This window comes from Bemisia tabaci, chromosome 2, assembly GCF_918797505.1.
Source record: "Bemisia tabaci chromosome 2, PGI_BMITA_v3".
In the NCBI taxonomy this organism is placed as follows: Eukaryota; Metazoa; Arthropoda; class Insecta; order Hemiptera; family Aleyrodidae; genus Bemisia; species Bemisia tabaci.
The window spans coordinates 53,331,209-53,353,318 of NC_092794.1; the positions used below are offsets into that span (position 1 = coordinate 53,331,209).

At 35.8% G+C, this 22,110-nt stretch overlaps 1 protein-coding gene across 1 annotated transcript; it reads right to left on the reverse strand.

Moving 5' to 3' along the window:
• Positions 1-1,828: 1,828 nt before the first annotated feature.
• LOC109034576 (dual specificity mitogen-activated protein kinase kinase 7) lies at positions 1,829-22,090 on the reverse strand. Its single transcript, XM_019047846.2, has 12 exons — positions 21,665-22,090; positions 20,696-20,850; positions 19,127-19,240; positions 18,631-18,858; positions 17,833-18,012; positions 15,624-15,850; positions 14,537-14,737; positions 13,759-13,965; positions 12,833-13,090; positions 11,613-11,963; positions 10,360-10,525; positions 1,829-8,858 (listed from the first exon to the last, which is right to left on the reverse strand). The coding sequence occupies exons 1-11, from the start codon at positions 21,822-21,824 to the stop codon at positions 10,378-10,380; spliced, it is 2,229 nt and encodes a 742-aa protein (XP_018903391.2). The 5' UTR covers positions 21,825-22,090; the 3' UTR covers positions 1,829-8,858; positions 10,360-10,377.
• Between the last annotated feature and the right edge of the window lie 20 nt (positions 22,091-22,110).

Genomic DNA, 22,110 nt, shown 5'->3' on the forward strand with positions numbered 1-22,110 from the left:
GATTTGTCAAGCTATTTCTGGATTATTTTTTCACATCTTTTACAAACCCGCAAATGGTTTTTCGGGGGGGGGGGGGGGGAGCTTTATTCATATTATCATGACCGTTCGTATACGTCTTACTGGCATTAATTGCTTCGTTCTCGACTCCTCTCCACGCCGTAATCATGATGGTATTTTCTGTTAGGAATCTTTCTTCTTCTTTATATTTGACCAATTCTAATGTTGTCTCCCCCTTTCTCCCTTTTTAACCTCCCCCCCCAATTCTAGACACTCCCTCTCAAGTGTATATTCCTGTGCGGCAGATATGAAGGTGTTATTTGTGGGGAATTATTTTTCTGTCTTTATGGTTCATAAACTCTGACCCCACCTATTTCCTCCTTCCCCCCTTTACCCCTGTTTCACCCCCCCCCCATTTCCACCGTACCTTACTCGAAGTTGTCTGCTCCCTCTGCAGCAGCAATGAGGATGTTTCCGGTAACTATTACACTATCCGATAACTATTATACTCTCACAAAAAAAAGTATTCAAGCATGTAAAAAAGAGAAAAGAGGGGGGGGCAGTGGAAAGAGGGAATAAGGTAGGAAATATGAACTAGTGAGGGGGGATGGGAAAGAGAAAAAAGGGTGGGGGGTGTCTCCCTTGTATTGAGTTTAAAAAAGTAAAAAATTCTTCGCTGGAAACATCCTCATTTCTGCTGCGGAGGGAGCAGACAACTTCGAGTAAGGTACGGTGGAAATTGGGGGGGGGGGGTGAAACAGGGGTAAAGGGGGGAAGGAGGAAATAGGTGGGGTCAAAGTTTATGAACCATAAAGACAGAAAAATAATTCCCCACAAATAACACCTTCATATCTGCCGCACAGGAATATACACTTGAGAGGGAGTGTTTAGAATTGGGGGGGGGGAGGTTAAAAAGGGAGAAAGGGGGAGACAACATTAGAATTGGTCAAATATAAAGAAGAAGAAAGATTCCTAACAGAAAATACCATCATGATTACGGCGTGGAGAGGAGTCGAGAACGAAGCAATTAATGCCAGTTAGACGTATACGAACGGTCATGATAATATGAATAAAGCTCCCCCCCCCCCCCCCCCCCGAAAAACCATTTGCGGGTTTGTAAAAGATGTGAAAAAATAATCCAGAAATAGCTTGACAAATCACCGCAAACCGCGCTTCAATATCTACATCCGGTACCTTGTAGCAGCCGAAGTTCGACTATAAAATACCTGCAAATATGAGTAAAAATCGGGGACTTTGCCCCCCCATATCTCAAAAACGGTGCGTATACTCAATCTGAAATTTTATTATGTGTAAAGGGTCACCCTATAGATGAAAAAAAACCTCACACCGACCCCAATTTCGAGGGCCCAAAAACGGGCGAATTTGTGCATGGCTCTTTAAAGTTCAGAGGATTTTATTTGGTCTTCACAGGTTTTTCGAGTTAGGTCATCCAATGGTAAGTAGGAATACAGAGAGGCCATACGGCGAGGGTCACTTTACTTTCCAACTCTCAATAAGTCGGAGTAAGAAGACATGAAAATATGTTTCTATCAATGGGATTGGAAAAAAGAGTATGAATAGACAAATATACACATGTCTTGATACTTCTTAGAGTCGGAATAAAAACCTACCGATTTGACACTCTTTTTTTATCGCTACAGAACGAAGGGTAATCACACAAGAACACAGAAAATAATTTTATCAACCTAGAGATTTGACTGCAGATGGACCTCTTTTGTGTAAGCATATTCAATTATTATGCTCCGAAGTTTGAAATTCATACTTTTAGGACAAACTTAGGGTTCTAAATTAAGGGAAAAATGAAAAAGAATTTTCTATATTAAAAATTGTTACTTTATTTTTTAGTGCAAATGAAAAAATTTCCTACAGGTTCACAGAAAGTGTTTTCAAAGAAGATCGGAATGAAATCGGTACACACATCGGACAAATTTGATATGATCTGAAAATGGATGAAATCACCGAGAAACCCCTTCTTGAAACACCCTGCACTTAAATACGCTCTTGTATATTCAAGCAACATTCAACATAATAAAACACTAAACTGACAATGAATCAATCAAATATACATGAACTTGCGAGACCAATAGCGAGTAAATCATAGCTTCAGTCTCATCCAAACATGGTAAGGCTACTTTCATTCTCCTGAATAGTCGTTGAAACCTGATATTTTCCACCCTCTTGTACTACATAACTTATAAAGCTGAATAGGACACTTGATTCAACTTCAGACACACTCTTAATTAGAAGTCAGTTGTAGGAGAGAAATCATCCATGAAATCAAATCATATGAATGCTCTTTCTTTCGCATGGTCTTTAAATTTTCTTGTTTCAGCTTACGGACAAATGAATTTTGGTAAAGAACATATTTTCATTTTTAGACAATGTAGGATCTTTCAATTTGTCAAAGGATTGAAAGGTCAGCATCAGCCCTCAGAATGACACACATTTGAACTCTCCTTGGTTACTTTTACAAATTTTATTTCTGGCCTTTGAGAATACTTGCAAGTCACAATTTCAATGTACTTGATTAGTATAATTAAACCGATATTTGATATCGGTGAATTATGGCAACTTTCAGACTAAATATTTTGAAGCAAAATAATTTCTGAATATGATTATCGCAGAAATAAATACAAAGTATAATCAGGCACTTTTTCACATGCTTAGGTAGGTGGTAAAACTACGGAGAGTAACATAGCTTTGTACACTGAGAATTGGAGTTAATTTGAAGAAGCCGTGCAAACTTTAAGAACTCAATGAAAATATTACAAAGAGAACTGGACAATTTTTTTCATCAATAAATTCAAAAGTAACAAGGGTATCTGATGGATGAATTCGGAAATAATGTATCTCAGTTTAGGACATTGCAGATTCCTCTTCATTTTTTTTTTTGTATAATTGGAAAACTAATCGACATAATTATTTTGCATTAAGATCCATTAGACACTAGCTTCAGCTGTCTAATTACCATATCTTTATACAAATGCACTCCTTCCAATTTAGGGTGAGGCAGCTGTCCGGCCCCATTCCATCTTGTAAGAAACTAATAAAATATATGTTACCAACAACAAAAAAAAACAAAAAAAAATTGTTTTGCTAATTCTCAAATTTTCTTCTCTATTTGAAAAATACTCAGTGAAAGTTTCACACAGGAAAATTGGCTCGTTTCCCACCTAGAAAATTAAACAGGAGCGGATATTTTGAAGAACCAGAAGCAAGATACATCGTTTCGAAGTTTAGCCACAGCTTTTTAACCTTTGATCTTAGTCGATAGAAATGAAATTTTGCGTATTGGATAGTAAAATTACAGGAACACAACAGAAACACAAAACAGGGCACAAATTTAGAATGAAAAAAAGGTGACTTATCACTCATAAATTTCAAAAAGAGGAAAGCATAGGAGTGGATGTCACATTAAAAAATGAAAAAAAAGGAGTTATTTTGATTAATAATGTGACGAACCTTAATCTGTTTTCGTGCGGTCTCAATAGTTGATCAGATTTTGCTATCTGAATGCATTAAATCGAGGGGTTGAATTCTGAGTGTGGTTTCTAATTACTAATGATTTTGGCACAGAATAATTTTTGAAAAAGAGAAAAATTTTCTATGACAGTTTTTGGATTTTCATTAATCATAATTATTGTTCTTGAGACTTTTCTGTCATATGTTGATAAGAAGAAAAAGGAACATAGAATGAGATATTTCTTTAAAACATATAATATATTGGCAATAGTGATGACCGTTTAAAAGTATTGGTTCTTAAGTTCAGCATCAAGCAGAGAATAATATCTTGTTAAAACGTTATTTTAGGTGAAGATTCCTTTCATTGAAAGTAAGAAAGGACCACAGGGATTAAAATGTTATACACTACTAAAAAAAAAAAAAAAAAAAAAAAAACAAAAAAAAAAAAAAAAAAACAAAGAAAAAGCTTTGAGCAAGAGAAGTTATGAACACCCAATTTGATAAAACATTCATCCACCTTTCCACATATGTTCACTTCATGAAGAGAAATTTTAAAAATAGCGGCTGTTCTTGCATTCTTTCCCCTTTATTTAATCAAATGGATTTTTGAAGGATACAATCGCCAATGGTGATGATTTTGTAACCTACTACTTCTCGTAAAAAATCTCTATGGATACACACTGGAAGACCCATTTCTTCAAGTTTCACAGGTAAGTCTATTAAATTTACAACACTGATGGGTGACCAGGCATAATTACATGAAATTTTGAAGAATTCTAAAAATTGTTCAAATTGATGTTTTGAAGTAATTAAGCAAAAACTGCTACTTTGGAAACTAAAACTTAACTATGATGCAAAGACATGTAGTAGAGCTGCAAGAATGCATTTTTGGGGTAAAAATCAAACAGATTTTTGGGGTTTTCTTACTTTGAATATTTTAAGTGATATAATTTCTGAGATACAAGTTTTTTGACAAACATGTAAGAGTCATGACCACTTGGAGTTCTTACTAAATAAAAATTATTATGGGGCTGAGGGAATAGATAGCTTGCAATATACACTACTACAACGAATAGTGCAGGAAACTATCAGCCCCAAATCCAATTATATCTTTTACTATTTCTTTTTTGGTATCCTACAAATCTGAATCAGATATGCAGAACCATAAAATGAATTAAGGAAATTACTAGGCTGGAGTTTCTTCAGGTAGACCATGGTTTAAAAAAAATAAATTAATAAATAAAAAAAGAAAAAGAAAAAAATATGGACAGAGAGATGGTGCTATAGCTCTGATTTCTTAATTTCAATAATACGCTAAAATTCTCATGATGAATAAGAAACTTTACGATTTCTCTGCCTTCAGGATTTGTCCATCAACAGTCTAAAAAGGCAGGGCTACAAAAGTATAATATGATACAGATTTGGGTTTGCATTATGAGTGAATTACAAGGAGGAGGGGATGGAAAGCAGTGTATTGTGAAAAACTTGAATATTTGTGTGGGTGGTTTTTCATTGAAGATATTTTTTGATCAAATGTGGGAGAGTATATTCAGAAAGCAATTTTTGATAAACATAAAACTCACCAGTCGCGGAATTTTTCTATCAATGTATATACAATGAAAGAACATTCCTTAACACAAATAACTTGCACTAGAAACTGGAAAGTTTGTCCCTTTGTACAGAAAGAAAAAGGAACTAACAGAGGGGGATACAAATCATCCAAAGTTGTCATGCATTTGTAGATTTGAGAAGGCACCACAAATACTTCAGTTAAAAAGATAATTAAGAGCCCCTACTTTTATTCCAATTAATTTGTAAAAAAACATATTGTTATTGGTCATTTGTTAAATAAACTGAAAATAATGTCAAATGGCACCTTGAAGTACTTCTATTTGCACACGAAGAATTGCATTTGAATTTTTTTTATACATTTTTCCTATTCAAGACAAAAATTTAAAAGAATGAATAAATTAAATAAAAAATTATAAAAAACAAACAAATTTAAAAAAAGGACAAAATCATGCCCCAATACATTTTCATAAAAGAACCTAATTGAAAGAATCTAATTACGTTTAATACCTAAAGTAAGATAGTACGGGTATGACCAGTAATTTTGCAGACATATCACAAATACAGTTATTCTTGAAAATATAAGAGAATTAATATGGTATGAAGGTTTCCAGAAGAAGTCATCAAATATTCACTTATCACTTTCGGCCGAAACATGAGAAACGCCATTTATGCCTAGATGCTATGTTGCCGGACACCTCTATATTGTTTTAATTTATTCTATAAAACTTCTGCACATACTTTCATGAAACTTTTAGGGCATAATCTTGATGACAAAAGAAATATTAGTTGGATTTTTCGAGGGATTCTGTTCATTAGTTTTTCTGTGGATTTTCGACAAAATTGAGAAGTTTTGCAATAATTAGTGTCTAGGCACAAAAACCGCTTGAGATATTTAGGCCGGAAGGTGACAAGATATACTTCAACACTAGCGCACACTTAATTTTAGTTTTTTTGTTTTGTTTTGTTTTTTTTTTTTTACCAAAACGATGTCACAGAAACAGAGATTATTTCGTTTATTTTCCATTGATTCTTTTACAAGCTACAAGTCTTGTTAACTTTAAAAAGACTATGTTCTGCACTTTAGAAACTGTCACTGTCTGTTTGGCATAAATCAGATTTCAGATGTACATTTCCTTTGGAGTTATTGACTTTGAATGTTGTATCTCGGATGCCATACTAATGATATTTATTCTGAAGTACCTGTAGCTCACAGCAAAAGCCCACTGATACGATAGCACACAGTTGATGTAATGCAAGTGGAAGATTATTCCCCATTGCTTAAAACGAAACTTGCGAAGGAGAGGTAATAATAAGGGCTGTTTTCAGGCCCACCCAGGATTTTATCAATTCTACGATTTTTTGCTCATTAAGGATCTATATTTCATGAAATGCATCATAACTTGGCCCTTTCCAGTCTCATTTTAGGTCTAATACTGGTCTTTCTGCCTAAAAAAAAAAATCCGCCTTCTTTCGCAGAAATTGGCCCTTATACTCATGTTTACATCAGACCTGAAAAGAGACCGAGAATGACAAAATCATTATTGCATTCTGTAAAATATAGACTCTTCAGGAGCAAAGAATCGTAGAGTTATTAAACAGACCTTGTCAATATCCCTTCTTTAGACGTAAATCCCTATTCCAAGATGTCACGAGTACAAATGGGTTGACTTTTCTGGAAATGTTAGCTATTGAGGAAGTTACTTAAAATGCTTAGCTCTGAGCTACAGATATAGTGTGAAAGTTCAAAAATGTGGATCTCAGGCTGCCATTTGTGATAAGGAGACAGATTTGTTCGTTTCATTGGAGCCTTCAAATTTTTGGAAAAAATTATTCACACAAAAAGTCTTGCTTTTTTGTGCATCTTATACAGTGGCTGTATACTACTGCCTATTCCTTGGATTCAGTGTTCCCGGGTGCTCCGTGTGCGAGATCCGTACGCTCTACCGCTCTCCGTGCTGCTATTGGCTGAGCGTCATTCTGTGACGTCACGCGTACGGATATTTTAAGATAGGGAAGCGTTTTTCCCATAAGGTTTTTATCCGTACGCGGTCCGTGTCGGTATAGGAAATGTCCGCGCGGCACGGATAAATCCGTACGCCTGGCATCACTGCTTGGATTATAATATACATTTCCATGAACAAGAAAGAAACTTGCGTAAATTTTCACAGTCCAACGCTTTTTTTACTTAAAGATAATGCATTAACAGTCATGTGTGATAACTTAAATCATTCAACAACACTTTTGGTTCAGTGTGTCAATTTACATGCGCCTTGTGGATCTTCTGAGAGAGATTCAGAAGCACCAAGTCTACTTAAGATATCTATCAAAAAATGTGAAACAGACATATACTGAATCCTAAACATTTTCAAAGTTCATGTTCTTTCTATTTGTACGACAGAATAAATGAGTCAAATTCACGGATTGGACTTGAATTGGTTTCTACTTAGAAATGAATTCTAAGTCCAAGTTAAGAACAAAATGACTTTGGTTCTCTATCGAAATTCCTCTTTAACAAGGAATAGTCACAGTTCATAAAAGTACAATTTTTTTACATGGACAGTTAGCACTAAAACTATCGCACTCAGAGGCAATGAGCAGTATGTATATGGCATGTACTAAAAAAGTATATTATGACATTTTACTTACAGCACTCTGCTCTTAAATTAGATCCTTACAACCGCTCTGTTCATTTCTTCTGTTTTACATTGGTCTTGTTCAGATTGTCCTTCAATTGGCACAGGTGCCAATTCAGTTTAAAATTTTGCTTCAAAACGGATGACATTGTCACTTTCATCGCAATCCAAACCGCACAAGGATATTTGTTCATTGATTAGAGGATAAATCTGTGTCTGCTGATCTATCCCTCTACATTTTGTTAATTTTATTTTGTAAGAGATTTTCAGCATAAAATGATTTTGTGGTCTTAATATATTGACTTGCAACATAACTTACCATAAAATGTTAAAAATTAAAATTAAGGGAACTAAATTTCGACTAGCTTTCTGAGAATTACACAATAAATTCCACCGATAAAAATAGACTTAAAATTTGTCAATATTTGCAGAATTAGAGGGAGTTCAAAACTCGGCGGACAGGGTGTTTGAGCTGTGAGGTGCCAAAATTTTAAGGCTCAGTCTGGTAATGAACAGAATTTTCTATTTGACATTAAAAACACACACTTTTCATCTAAAAAAGAGTTCTTACGCAGAAAAGTGAGGTACGCACAAAGGCAGTTCCAAAACCTAACCTAACACTGGAATTGAAAAACTAGACGACTCATAAAGCTGATGAAATTCTTTCCGGATGTTCAAGCTCCATGAAAAGGAGGCTTTCTGATTTTTCTATCGATGATCTGCAAATATCATTAAAATAGAGTCATTCCCAGTTCTTTCCATTTCTAGCTTTCCCAACATTGTGCCATCATAGCTCTGACGGACAGCGCTTCCTATTCATAGCTCTGAGGGGCAGCACTTTCTTCAGACAGGAATATGATCAGCCTTTTTCTGGTTACCCTTTTTCCTCTGGCTGTGGTCACATAACTTGAACTCCTCTTACTAAAGATGTGTATGCATATAATGATAATATTACGTCAAATTTTTTATTTGTTTACAGGTCTATATCCAATTCGGATTTATACAATAATTAGTTCAAACACCCTGTAGAAAACGCAGAGTACCATTATTAAAATCATACAAACATAGATTTCATATGAATGACTCAAATTAACATTTAAAATGGACCAAAAAAATTTAAAAAGAAATAAAACTATGATAAGTCTCCACTCTTCAATCTTGTACTTCGCCAACCTGAAAAGTAAGAAAAAAATGGAGATAAAGAATTATGAAAGTGATCTGACTAAGTACTAGGATACGTACGCACTATCTATCTCTTCATCAAGGTACACAAAAATGCAAATTTAATTTTCAAGTTAACCTCAAAATTCTCTGGTATCCCTTTCCAAATTGAGATTTCCAGAAATTCTTGTTCCAACAGTCAAAAAACTCTCGACAGAGAAAAATTGGGCACATTCAAGTTTTTTTTCTTGTAAATCCATGCTTTTTTAACCCCTTAAAACATAGGTAGAGAAAATTTCTGAAATAAGATTTTTTTCCATCTTGTTTAAAATAAGGCTATTACGACCTAAAAATGTTTTGGCCTTTTGAATATCAGAATTTTCAAACACTGGTTACCTAAACCAGAAAGAAACCCTGTAAAATTGCTTGAAAATCATGATGGGCACATCAAAAAAAGTCTGAAATCCATTCCTTAGCGTAAAATTTGTGTATATAGTGTGTGACACACTTTTTTATATTTCCCGTGTCTGCAGGCAGTTTGTTTTTTAGTGACCGGCAATCAAGTTTGCCCCGGTGCACGCGAGAAAACTTAATTTAAATAAGCAAATAATCTCGTGAACTGCTACAAACTTTCCTTAAGTGCGATTTCTATTGAATTAAAGATTTTTTTTGATAACACAATGAAATGAGAAGGGAACAAATGCTCAAAAACGATTTGAAATACATGCAAAAAAAAGTTTGCAAGATTATATGTTCATTCAGAGTAGGTTTTTTTGCATCTCTCCCCTCTCCCCCTAACTTGATTGCCAGTCACTAAGAAAACCTGCCTTTAAACGCGAGAAATCCGAAAAAAAGTCTTGAAAACTACGCAGATTGCACACTCAAAAGTGGATTTCAGACATTTTTGAAGTTTCTATCATGCAATTTACCCAATTTTATTCGTAGAAAGTCTATTCACTCATCTGCTTTGCCATCTTCAGAAAAAATGCCGCAAAAACAATTGATTGTTGCAAAATTTTCTCTAATGAAAAATGTATTTTAGAGGAAAGGTATGCGTATTTTTCCTTAAAATTTAAAGATATTTTGGATTGAATTGCTGACAAAATTGGCTGAAAAATTGAAAGAAAGTATTCACAGCTTTTATAGCTTTCAACAACATTTTTCCTTCGCACAGTAGTATATCTATTGCGAGCACCAGACCCATTAAAAGGCTGGAATAAGTACAAGCAATTCACCTTCAATTTCGTTCAAGTAGAGATCATGGGCTCAGATTTAAAGGAAGCTTAGGAGACCTGAAATCTCTTGAGTTTCATTGAACTGCCTTTGTGGCTAATGAACATCCAAATGAAAATAAATTGCTAGACAAAAAGAGCCGACCTGAGTCAAATTCATGTCCATTTTAACTCTTTCAAAGCCAAAATGATGAAAGTGATCTTAGTGATGAAAGTGATCTTAGTGATGAAAGTAGTCTTTGGATGAAAGTGAGTAAAAATAAATAATACATGCAACTTACCCTGGTAGACAAAAGGGATTATACATTGTTGAAGTCACAAATGATTCTACGTTGTGGTTCAGGAGTGTAGTGGAATCGTGCCTGCAGACACTGAGGACTCGTTGGCACTGAGTTACATTCTGATATTCTCCTAGGAGGTGGAATGGGTGGTGTTGGGGTCACGTATCTGAGAAATTGGAAAAAACATACATCAAAATAAAAGAATATAGCATCTAGCTGTGAAAGCTTAGTTATTAGATTTCATGCAAATCAGAGCAAGTTGATTATGTACGGCAGATCGGTTTATGGCTTGAAATTTACATGAAATATTCTGCTGATAGAGAAGAAAAATCAAGGCAGTTTTCAAGAAATCACGTTGACTAGTTTTTCAAAAAAAAAAAAAATAAAGAATGGCAGGAAGTCTGCAACATTTCAAACAAAGATACGTGGTTTTGCACTTTAGCCATTGACATTGACAGTTACACATAAGGGATACAGAGAATTGAGTAAACTTTTAACGAGTAAAATTGCATGTAAATTACATTGGGGACATCAGAAAAGTCTAAATTACACACAATTAAAATGATTATCATCCAATTTCGAATGTAACAGGTCCGCAGGTTTTTTTATTTAGTGCTCAGTTGCCAACTAGGATTCCTTAAAGGGACGTAGGAAATTCTAACCTAAATAAACAGACCATCTTACGAACTGTTTTTTGCATAAGAGTTCAATCATTTTCAAGTGTCTGTTTTCTCATGATGATGCTTAATAGTTTATGGTATTATTTTTTTCATATAAGTTACATTTATTTGCATCTATCATTCGGCGAACCTGATAGTTGGCAGCTAAAAAACAATCCCTTCGGATGCTGAAAATTTTAAGATCTGTGATGCGTGTCCCATACCTAAATTGTGTGTTAAGGTGTGAATTTTAGACATTATTCAAATGCTCTATGTGATTTTTGTACGATTTTACCCATAAAAAAGTCTGGAGCAGATGACTGTCTCTTATAAAGTGAAATGCTTTGAATGAAAGATACATATTATGTTCTTCTGGTGGACTAAAATTCGGTAGAAATGACCAAGTGATAATTCAATCCATGAAATATAGACCTTCAATGGGCAAAAAATTGTTAAGTTGAAGATATTCAGCTAAAGCCCAGAAGGCCCTACTAAAAAAAAAAAAAAAAAAAAAAAGAAAGAAAAAAAAAGCCTTCTTCAATGGACTTTTTAAATGATAAAACTATTTGTTTTGTTAACTTTAAAGAAACATACCTTCTAGAGAGAGATGGTGATCCTTCTCCAAACCTTCGGACCGGGGCAGGTGAAGGGGGTGAGTCAAAGTAACCTCGTCTTAGTAATAAAGGTGATGGATTTTTGTCTAATGGATTAGAAAACTGTCTGTTTAATCTAGGTGGGGGGCTTGGAGGAGTTGGGCAAGGCGCAGGTGATGGTTGCCTGGATGACCTGAGGGGAGGGAACAATCGGGAATCTTCTTTACTACCACCGCCCAAGTGGAATTTCAGATAAGACGCAAATCTTTTCTTTCCATTGTTTGGTGTTGACTCTTCAATTGAATTCGTGGGTTCTGGGCCAAATCGCCGGCTAGGAGAGACTGATGATGACCTAGTTTGAAAAAAAGCAAGAAATTAGCATTTAACAGAACCAAACCAGTATATGACATAGAACCAATTTTAAGACAAATTTTGAAACCAGACTTGTTTGGCTCCATTTTTTTTAAAAATCTTAAGAGAGACTTGGCTACAATAAGCTTGAGAGAGGCTGGATAAGTGAGACGCTAAGTTTGGGAACCATGAATAAAGACCAAGAAGAAATTATCTGAATTTCGATGAGCTTGAGACAAAAACAGGGTGAAAAACTCATATTTTCACTAATCTTCTTTTGATCTTCCTGTTCGGTAGCATGCAGTTCCTCTCTACAACTTGTCGCAAGACTCAATGATGGAATCAGTGTTGTGCAGAACAAATGTGACACATAATTCACCAGCCTAGCTTTACATAAACAAAAACAACAGACACCCGAGACTTGCAGCACGATCAATCATGAATTATCGAAATTCAAGACTTGCATTTCTATAATGAAACTTCGAAACCGCAGATCTCCGTTTGCGACGTTGGAGACTTCCTGATATACACTAATTTTTAAAATGAAAAGTCAATCGATTTCAATTCTTGAAAACTTCCATGATTTTTCTTCTCTGAGCAAGGAAAGTTCTGTAAAAACTTCAGGGGATGTTGTTGATTTGGTTTCTTTAAAAAAAAAAAAAAAAAAACAAAAAAAACATAAGAGACTAAAACCCCGACTAAGACCGAATAAGACTTTAAAACCCCGAAAACGAGATATGTGATTTGGTAGCTTCACCGTCGATTTGCGAGGCAAAGTTATGGATGACACTGCAATACTTTATGGGGGTAATGAAACATTCAGAGCAATGCCGCATCGAAGATACTACATCTTAAATCCAGGAAACTTACCTAAAAGAGTGTTGTTGTTGCTGCTGCTGATGATAAAATCTTTGAAGGACTAAGGGACTGGTGCTACCACTGAGGTTTTGTGCTGGTTGAGGCTTTAGCAAGGTACTTTGCTGATTTGATAATGAATTGTGACTTGTGATTGAGCTTTGTTGACTGGTTGTTATTCGATGTTGGGTGTATAGGGATTGATGTGTGTGAGTCATTGGGCCGATATCATATGGATATCGCTTCCTGGCTCCAGCTGGCGAATAAGTACTTCTGGAAAAATGGAGAAAGAAAATATAAGTAATTAGAGGCACTAATTTTTTAAATGCTATTTTATTGGTGAATAACTGTATTTTTGAAGGCAATTCTGCCGTGTGAAACAAAAAAGTTTTATGAGTCTTCAGACGTTGCCATATTTCCTTCAATAAAAAACGAATTTGCTGGAAAAATTGTGAATACTTCTCTTCAAATTTTTCGGACAATTTTGTTTGTGATCTAATAAAAGATATCTAAAAATTTTAAGGAAAAATACTTCTAACTTTCCTAAGACATAAATAGGTTATCGAAGGAACTTTGGCAACTCTTGAATATTCTGCCAAAATTCTACATACATTTCTTTCTGTTAATAAAACAAATCACTTTCTGAAGACTACAATTTCAGATCCTTTGAAATGGCCCAGCGTGATAACTCAGATTTTGAGCTCTTCTAACTTCACAAAGGAGTGAAACCACATAAAAAAATTGGTGAGTTCCGCTTACATAATTATCATTTTGGTGCGTCATTGGACAGAGTGTTGGTTGCACATTGGTGTAAATTTTCGTGAAACTCCACACTTACATATTAAACTAAATAAGTTATTGCTTCAATTTAAATGAATTAAGAGAGTATAAGCACATTGGAAAAACAGAGGTTGCAAAAATGAAAATTTGATGAAACTTACATGGAAAATTTATTGTTATCCCATTCTGTAGAAGAAAGGCCATTGGTAAAACTTGAGTTTTCCGAGGGCCGTAGAGGGGAATTTGACTGCTTTTCAATTTCGCTAGAATACTTTTCACTATCAAACACTCGCTGGAAACTATTACTGACTGGAGGGGGAGGGGGAGGATGCCGCCTCATCGGCGCAGGAGAAGGCGGTGTTTCTAATCTGAAAATATTCATAGTAAATTAGAGAAACGTATTGAGATTGGACATTAGTTTTATGATATTCAGAAATAATAAAACTGATCATTTCGTTTTGCAATCTTGAAGCTAGAAAGAATAAAAAGTTATTTATCTCTCCTTGGATAAGGTTGAAAAAGATTAAAATGAAAAAAAAGGTAGTGAACGATGAATGATTATCAGGTTAAGATTTTTTCATTTACATTATTTCATTACGAACTGGCTATTTCAAGCTTGCAACAAAAGCCTATACAGCTGGCCAAAGCCCACCAGTTACTGCCCGTCAAATGCCCTACCAGGCTCCATGTTTTAATGTTACTCGCTTCACCAAGGGCAGCTTGATGCTTGCAATTCGATTCTCCTTCCTATTTCCTTGATTTCAAATCAACAGAGGTTAGTTCATTTCTGTTGAAATGAGAAACAGAATAAACCTGAATGGATTCATATTCAATAAAACACATATTTTTAGGAAAAAACATTCACTGTGCAATTTGAGGGACAATCATGGCGAAAAACTAATTGAAATGTATTTCAATTATATCTGTAGATCAACTCACCTTCTGACTGTTGTGGCGGATATGGTGCAGTTGTTCAACAAAATGGCATTGCTAGAATTGGTTGCATTATTGCTGTTGCTGCTACGAATGGCTTGAGCATACCAATCACTTACATCGACTGGTGCTGTTTCATACCGTTTTAAGAAAGGATGCTCTAATAGTTTATTGTACTTGGGTCGTTCCCGGAAATTTTTTGTTAAACTGAAAAAAGAGGGGGAAAAAAGATTTATAGATCTATAATTTGTACAAACAGAATTACTTCTGATCATATTGAAGTTCATCAAGTAAAATCTTTCCTCATTGATTACAATATTTTTTGTTAATGATGTTGCAATTTATCTTTAAGAACCAACAAAAATGTACTTTAAGAAGCTTTCTACATGATAAAAAAAATATTAGTTAGTTTAAAATAAAGGCTGTGCTTGACATGGTATTATTGTAACACTTTTTCTAGAGGGACTCTTCTATATTAAAAATAAATAGAGAGGGATGAAATTAAACACAAAAAATGTGAACACACTATGGAATATGTATGAGTATGGCTAAGGAACAGTAGCGCTAACTAACAAGTTTAGAGAAAATGTAATAGCGGCTTTGCCAAATTCTACAATATAAAATACGCATGCTGGTGTTTCTAGTTTTTTCCAATTCAGCACAAAGGCGCTATAATGACACTGTAATGAGTAACAAAAAATTGCAAACCTAACCTCAGAATTACGGAAAATGGCGAAGTTTTTTCTTCCTCTCATGAAATCATCAGTTTCCAGATAGGCGGCATTGTTCCTTAGCATTGATAAGATCTCTAAAACTCACCTCTGTGCTCACAGACTTCTTTTAGAATAAATTATTACAACCACTAATGTTTTGGTACAAATTATTTTCTTAAAAATCTGGTGAAATCTTAGTTAGTGGATGCATTTGCTAAAATTCAAGTGAATATTAAAATTCTTTACAATATAAATCAGACTAGCATGTTTTTGTGACGTCAAAATTTTGGGGCTTGTCATATTCTCCCCTACTGTTGACAATCCAGTGGTTCATTTGTCTCCATGAGAAAGCTGCTAGGATAACGGGATAGCATACTCACCAGCTAGACACAAAACGTTGGAATTCAGGTGAAAAGCGGCCTGGATCTGGAGGTAATGAAGGAGGGTCATCATTGAGCACCCGGCTGAGTACTTCAAAATCACACTTGCAGTCTTTGTAAGGGAATACACCTGTTGCTAATTCTACTAATGTAATACCTAAACTCCACACATCAGCACGGATGTCGTAATCAGGTTTCCTAGGGTCTGGAGGCTCTATTCTTTCCGGCTGGAAGAGAAAAGTTGAAGAGCTTGTGAGTAGTAGTGATAGTAATAGGCCCTTGGACAAGGTATCAATTCAAGCACTATGTCACATGTTTTCAGTTCAAAATTACGCAAGGAAAACGAATCACACAATGGGAAGGCTGAAAATTAATTCTTAAACAAGATACAGGGTGAGCGAAAAGTCCCCGACCCCCCCTCTAACTTTTGAACGCATGCTTGTATCGAAACGAAATTTTGGGGATGCTCCTAGATCGATAAGAGCTACTTTTTGGCACATCCAAAATTTTTGGGGGGGCGCCCCCCCGCGAGGGGCGCACACTAACTCGAAATTTTCAAATGGTAACCCCCCTCTTGTGATACATCGTTGGAAAGGTAATAAAAAAAGAAACTTTTTGGCGCAAACCGGAGGTCGCTACAACTTTTCGTTCTCGAGTTATTCTCGGTCAAAGTTCAAAATAGGCCAGTTTTCAAAAAATCATAAGTCCGGTTCAGAAAGGTGCAGAAAGGCAAACGAGGCGGCAAAATTCTCGGCAATGCATGTACTTTCAGAAAAAAATCGTCAAAAACCTTATCGTCTGCGCCTAGAGTGATTTTAGCCCCCCCCCCTCCCGCGATTAAGTGTCTTTCTTGCGGGAGGGGCGGCCAGTTCACTCGAGGCGGAAGTAGGTACCTGTTTGAAGGTAACTTAGCTACCTGGCGGAGCCCAGACTATTTGGGGGGGCGGCACTCCCCCCCCCCGCCACACCCCCTCCTTCCCGTGAAAGAATGATAGTTTTGTTTAAAACCGTCGATTTTCCGTCCCCTCGATTTAGAGGAAATTTGCAAAAGTTGGAACCCCCCCCCCCCCCCCCCCAAACAGTCTGGGCTCCGTCAGGTAGCTGAGTTACCTTCAAACAGGTACCTACTTCCGCCTCGAGTGAACTGGCCGCCCCTCCCGCAAGAAAGACACTTAATCGCGGGAGGGGGGGGGGGCTAAAATCACTCTAGGCGCAGACGATAAAGTTTTTGACGATTTTTTTCTGAAAGTACATGCATTGCCGAAAATTTTGCCGCCTCGTTTGCCTTTCTGCACCTTTCTGAACCGGACTTATGATTTTTTGAAAACTAGCCTATTTTGAACTTTGACCAAGAATAACTCGAGAACGAAAAGTCGTAGCGACCTCCGGTTTGCGCCACAAAGTTTCTTTTTTTATTACCTTTCCAACGATGTATCACAAGAGGGGGGTTACCATTTGAAAATTTCGAGTTAGTGTGCGCCCCTCGCGGGGGGGCGCCCCCCCAAAAATTTTGGATGTGCCAAAAAGTAGCTCTTATCGATCTAGGAGCATCCCCACAATTTCGTTTCGATACAAGCATGCGTTCAAAAGTTAGAGGGGGGGTCGGGGACTTTTCGCTCACCCTGTATAAGTATTTACAATTAACATTGCTCAAAGGGCAGAAATACAAATGCCGCCATTTGCATGATCTAATTTCTATTTGATCAGTGTTGAAAATAATTGTTAATATCTCATTTAGAAGTTGATTTCGGGACACTTTCTCATGTGAATTGTTTTTTACATGCACTTTTAGAGCAAAGAAGTGACATATTTCTAGTTCATACCTTGTCTATTCTTGTTGTCATTGTAAGTTTTTGCAGTCTTTAATCTACTTAATTTATGACTTTTGTTTCATTTCTTTTAGGAAATGCTGCAAGTAAGTTCATTCCAGTGGTTAGTTGAATTTTTTGCTTGAATGAAAAGGAACAACAAGTTTTTTTCCAACAATTTTCTCGCCTGATACGCTTGCTGGTGCTCTCGCTCTTGAGCACTTTTTGCACCTCTGATTTGGACAAAGTTTCCTTCCCTTTATCCTTGTAGGTATTTTAAAATTTTTAAAAACTTTCTAAAAATTTGAAACGAGCAGTTCTTTGAAACTGAACTGAATATATTTCCTTCCTTATTTTCCTTCTTTTTAAATGTCAAAGTAATGAAGTCAGAATTCACTTACCGCCATGTATGCAGCACAACCTGCATTTTTTGTTTTCGCTTTTGAGTCTACTAATCGCCCGGAAATGCCAAAGTCACACAATTTCACATTCCCACGCTCATCAAGTAGAATGTTTGAGGGTTTTACATCGCGGTGAATGACACCATGTGATTCCTTTAAGTAATTGAGGGCTTTCACAGTCTAAATTAAAACAAAAGAACAAATTCAAAGTCAAACAATTCTGATTAGAGATTTTAAATGATGCAATTCATAAAACCAGAGAACTTTTTGATGGACATAAAGAAACGTTAGTACACAAAAAGTTGATATTCTCGATACGCAACATCACAGCTACGCTAGGCTTTTTATAATAAGAGAGCTTTGCAGCTAACATGAACTTAAACCTAATTAATGATTACAGTGTTCAATCTTTCAGAGGAAATATTGTACACCTAGCAAAGCTTTCTTTTGAGTAAACAGGGGTTTTTAAAATAAGAGGACCTTTTTGATAAAAGGAAAGGCCAGGAACTTACTGAGTCTCTGATAAAATGTTGATTGTATCAAATTCCTCCATGTACTATCTTGCTACAGAAAAATGCTACACGAACATTCGGACGCTGTTAGATTTCATTTGATGAAACATTTATTTTAGAAGAAAATAATGAATATTTTTCCTGAAAATTAAAATAGAAGTTTCCAACTGTTGCCAAGAGGCTTGCGAAGGGAATCTCTTTGTTTCTGGATAGAGCCACGGATGGCAATCCATTAATAAAGCCATAACATAGGCACGTGATTTTAGATTTTACAACCAAATCTTACCGCAAAAGCTATTTTTCCAAGAATATGTTCAGGTATCGGTCGCCGCAAGCGTTTCAAGAGCCTATCAAAACAAGTAGCCATCAGTTCCATACAAATCCAAACATCAGACTCTGTTATTAGACATCCAAGGCAACGAACTATGTAAGGACAATCATGACTTTTTAGAACTACATCAAGATCCATCATGATACGTTTGTTTTCTTCACAGTTCCCAGACCTCCGCATTTGCTGGAAAAATAGAAAAGTAAACAATAATTGGATAAAGGCTTTGATAAAAAAGACTGGTTCTTGTTAGTAGAAAATCGACGGTTCACTTTTACGCTAATTTCATTGAAAGATTGCTCTGTCATTATTGTAAAATTCCCGTTACATTGCAGAGTTTATGACACAGCGCAAAGGATCAGAAAGCCAATCAGAAAAGCATGAGACAGTACAGCAAAGATAAATAAAGTGCAATTTTTGCCAAGGAAGAAAAGAAAAAATATGTAAAATTCACCTTGACAGCAATCACAGTTTGGCTTGGTTTGTGAAGCATTTTTACAACATGACCACAAGTCCCACTTCCAAGATCTCCCAAATTTTCCATATGTTTCACTTCAGTTTTGTACATCTGCAGAATATGAAAAAAGATTAGGTTTGATCAGCAAAGGAATTTAAACGATGAGTAATGTTAAATACTAGATGAGACATTAAATTCTACAATAGGTAAAGTTTAAATAATCTTATTTTATGGTCTTTTTCTTACAAGAAAAGGAATAAGCATTTGGACGCCAAGAAAATACGCTGTAAAAAAGAGGAAAGATGGGGACAAAGAAAACCACCCAACAGCTTGAAGGGGTTAGTTCTGTCTTTTGGTCCAAGAAACATCCAACTATTTCAAAAATTGTCTCGCATAGAACATTTAAATAGTTAGAGAACAATAAATTGCCAATTTGAGAAAAGAACAATCAAAGTTTGCTGAGTTGTCAGTTCTAAAAATAATTGATTTTATAAGTATGCTCACAACATTACCTATAATGACAATTGTGACATGAAATTTTGACTTAATGTGCTTGAAGGCTTAAGACTTGAAATTTTGCCTTTTTGTGCTTGAAAGCAGTAGAAAGCTTTCGACATGAAAATTGAAAATTAATATTTTTGACTTCAAGCAGTTTCGTCAAGTCTATCTCACAGGATCTTTTGGCTGGTTCCACCACAAATATTTTTTCAGAATATTTGTGCTTGTGATGGAATCGGCCAAAATTCGATATCGTAATTTCTACAAACTACTGTCTCCAAGGAGAGTAAAGTTATCAGGTTAGGCTCCAGTTACGGTAAAAATGACTCAAGAGAGTTTTCTTTAAATTTTTAGCAAAAAAAGTCCCCACATTTAATTTAAACGTCAGGATGCATTGCTTCTTTGAATTTTTTTAAGAGGATGAAAGACTAAGAAACAGGAAGTCTCTTTCATCATCAAGACAAAAACTACATAATTGGCTTGGTTATCCAATTTTGTAACCAAAAAGTACTGATGGATTATGCAGTATTTTAAAGGAGGTACAGTAGGATTAATGATTATGGTTGATGCTTGCAGGATTATGATAGTAATTTTTACTTAAGGTATAAAATTGCGGTATTGCTTCATATTTGCTGATACCTCTGGCGAGTCCGAGCCTCCTCAAGTGGCAATCATGAGAGCAGCTCTGATTGGATAATTCAGTTTCTTTCCACAATTTATTAATTTACAACAACTTAATGGCTTCAACAGCACGACGGTGCAAGTCGGCAATCACATAACTCGGTTTGCGACGTCGCAGACTTCCTGTCATACTTTATTTTTTAAATGGAAAACTACTCAACGGCAATTCTTTAAAACTGTCATGATTTTTCTTCTCAATGCAAAGAAAATTCTGCAAAAACTTCAAGAAATAATGTAAATTTGTTCTCCTTTAAAAAAATGACGTAGAGGCGGAGATTTTCAGACGCCGCAAACGAGTTATGTGATTACTGACTTTCACCGTCGAGCATCTTAAACCATTTCATATGAATAGAGCTTTATGAAATTAAACAATTTAAAAGTACTTACTCTTCCATTGATAGTAAGCAAACCATTCATCTTCATGATCTCCTTCATCTTCCTATCCACCTCTGCACAATCGGTTGGCGGAGGTTGCATCGTGACACTGACTGGTAAGTCCACGAGTTGCTTCCGTGTTCGAGTAGGGGTCCCCATGTCACCCACTGCGAATTAAAAGGGTTGAGAAATTAAGTCATGAAATACCTCAAATCATCAGACCTTAATGTTACCTCGTATTCCAATTCACCACTTCAGTCATTCAAGAGATAAAACCAATCTTCAAAGTCATTTCACAACAAACATTGCGTACTATGAAGATTGGGTTTCACTGATGGTTTTCGATCACTCAAATTTGAAACAGACGGAATTCCTAAAATATTTAAGAAATTTGCTTCATTTAGTTAATAACTGTGACCCCTACTGATTTACAAGATAATTATTCAACCTGTAAAGCTCTGACATTGCTGGAGTTTTTCAAAATAACTGAAAAAAAGATGCTAGCACGGTTCAGTAATTCACATACGGAACAAATCTACTGACTGCTTAGCATCCATGTGATGTCTTTAATGGTGAGCTTGAGATGTTTGAAGAATATCTCAACATAGGAGTATGTGCCGTTCACATTCTTGGCGTAGGTTAGGGCGAGCCAATGAGACACTTGTGAGAAAGCGTATGACTTAGTTTCAAAAGTTTACTGATAGCGCCCGAAAATCAAGCTGAATGAAGCTGATGGTTCCTAGCGAATGAAAAAATTAAACGCAAGCTACTTCCTTTTGCCAATATTGAGAATGAAAAAATACATCGGCCATTTTGGTTTCAGCTTTAGAAAGGGTGATATTTTGGTTTTAGAAACACCTATATCTGACTAAACATTGACAATCTACTTAAAAATTGCTGCACCCTAAAAATAACTGATCAAATATTTTGTTTGTGCCGTCCAATGACATGAGATCGAAAAAATTGTTGATATCAACTTACGTTGCTTGGGCCTTCGACCCGAGCCCTGTCTCGGACTTGCCAGGGCACTGATTCCCAAATCCTTAGGAGTATTCGTTCTCTCTGGAGTTTCATTTTCCGTTTCAGCTTTGAGTCTTGCTTGAAGGTCATTAATTTTATCTTCTAAAAATGAGCTAGACATACTGTGTGCACCAGCTTACACTTGGGATAACACTCACTGTACATGGAAAAACATTGGGAGTATTTTGTAAGAAGCAACCTTCATTAGAAAAATTTAGTTAAACTTGGGTTGTAATTACAGAAATGATACAGGAAATTGTGTGGAATGACGGGGATTCATCTGGCTTATTATCTGAATTTACAGGTTTTTACAACACAACAAGAAAACACAAAATGCAGACTTCATGAAGCTCAGCCCTCAAAAGATTACACAAACTAGGAGCAAAACGATCAGGAAATGCAAAGAA

Excerpts from the sequence above, each read along its gene's own strand:
- LOC109034576 (XM_019047846.2), bottom strand. The coding sequence starts at position 21,824 with ATGTCTAGCTCATTTTTAGAAGATAAAATTAATGACCTTCAAGCAAGA. Across the intron at positions 19,241-20,695 it reads TGCTTACTATCAATGGAAGA|ATGTACAAAACTGAAGTGAA; the intron begins GTAAGTACTTTT and ends CATATTCTGCAG. Across the intron at positions 11,964-12,832 it reads CAACAACAACACTCTTTTAG|GTCATCATCAGTCTCTCCTA; the intron begins GTAAGTTTCCTG and ends TTTTCAAACTAG.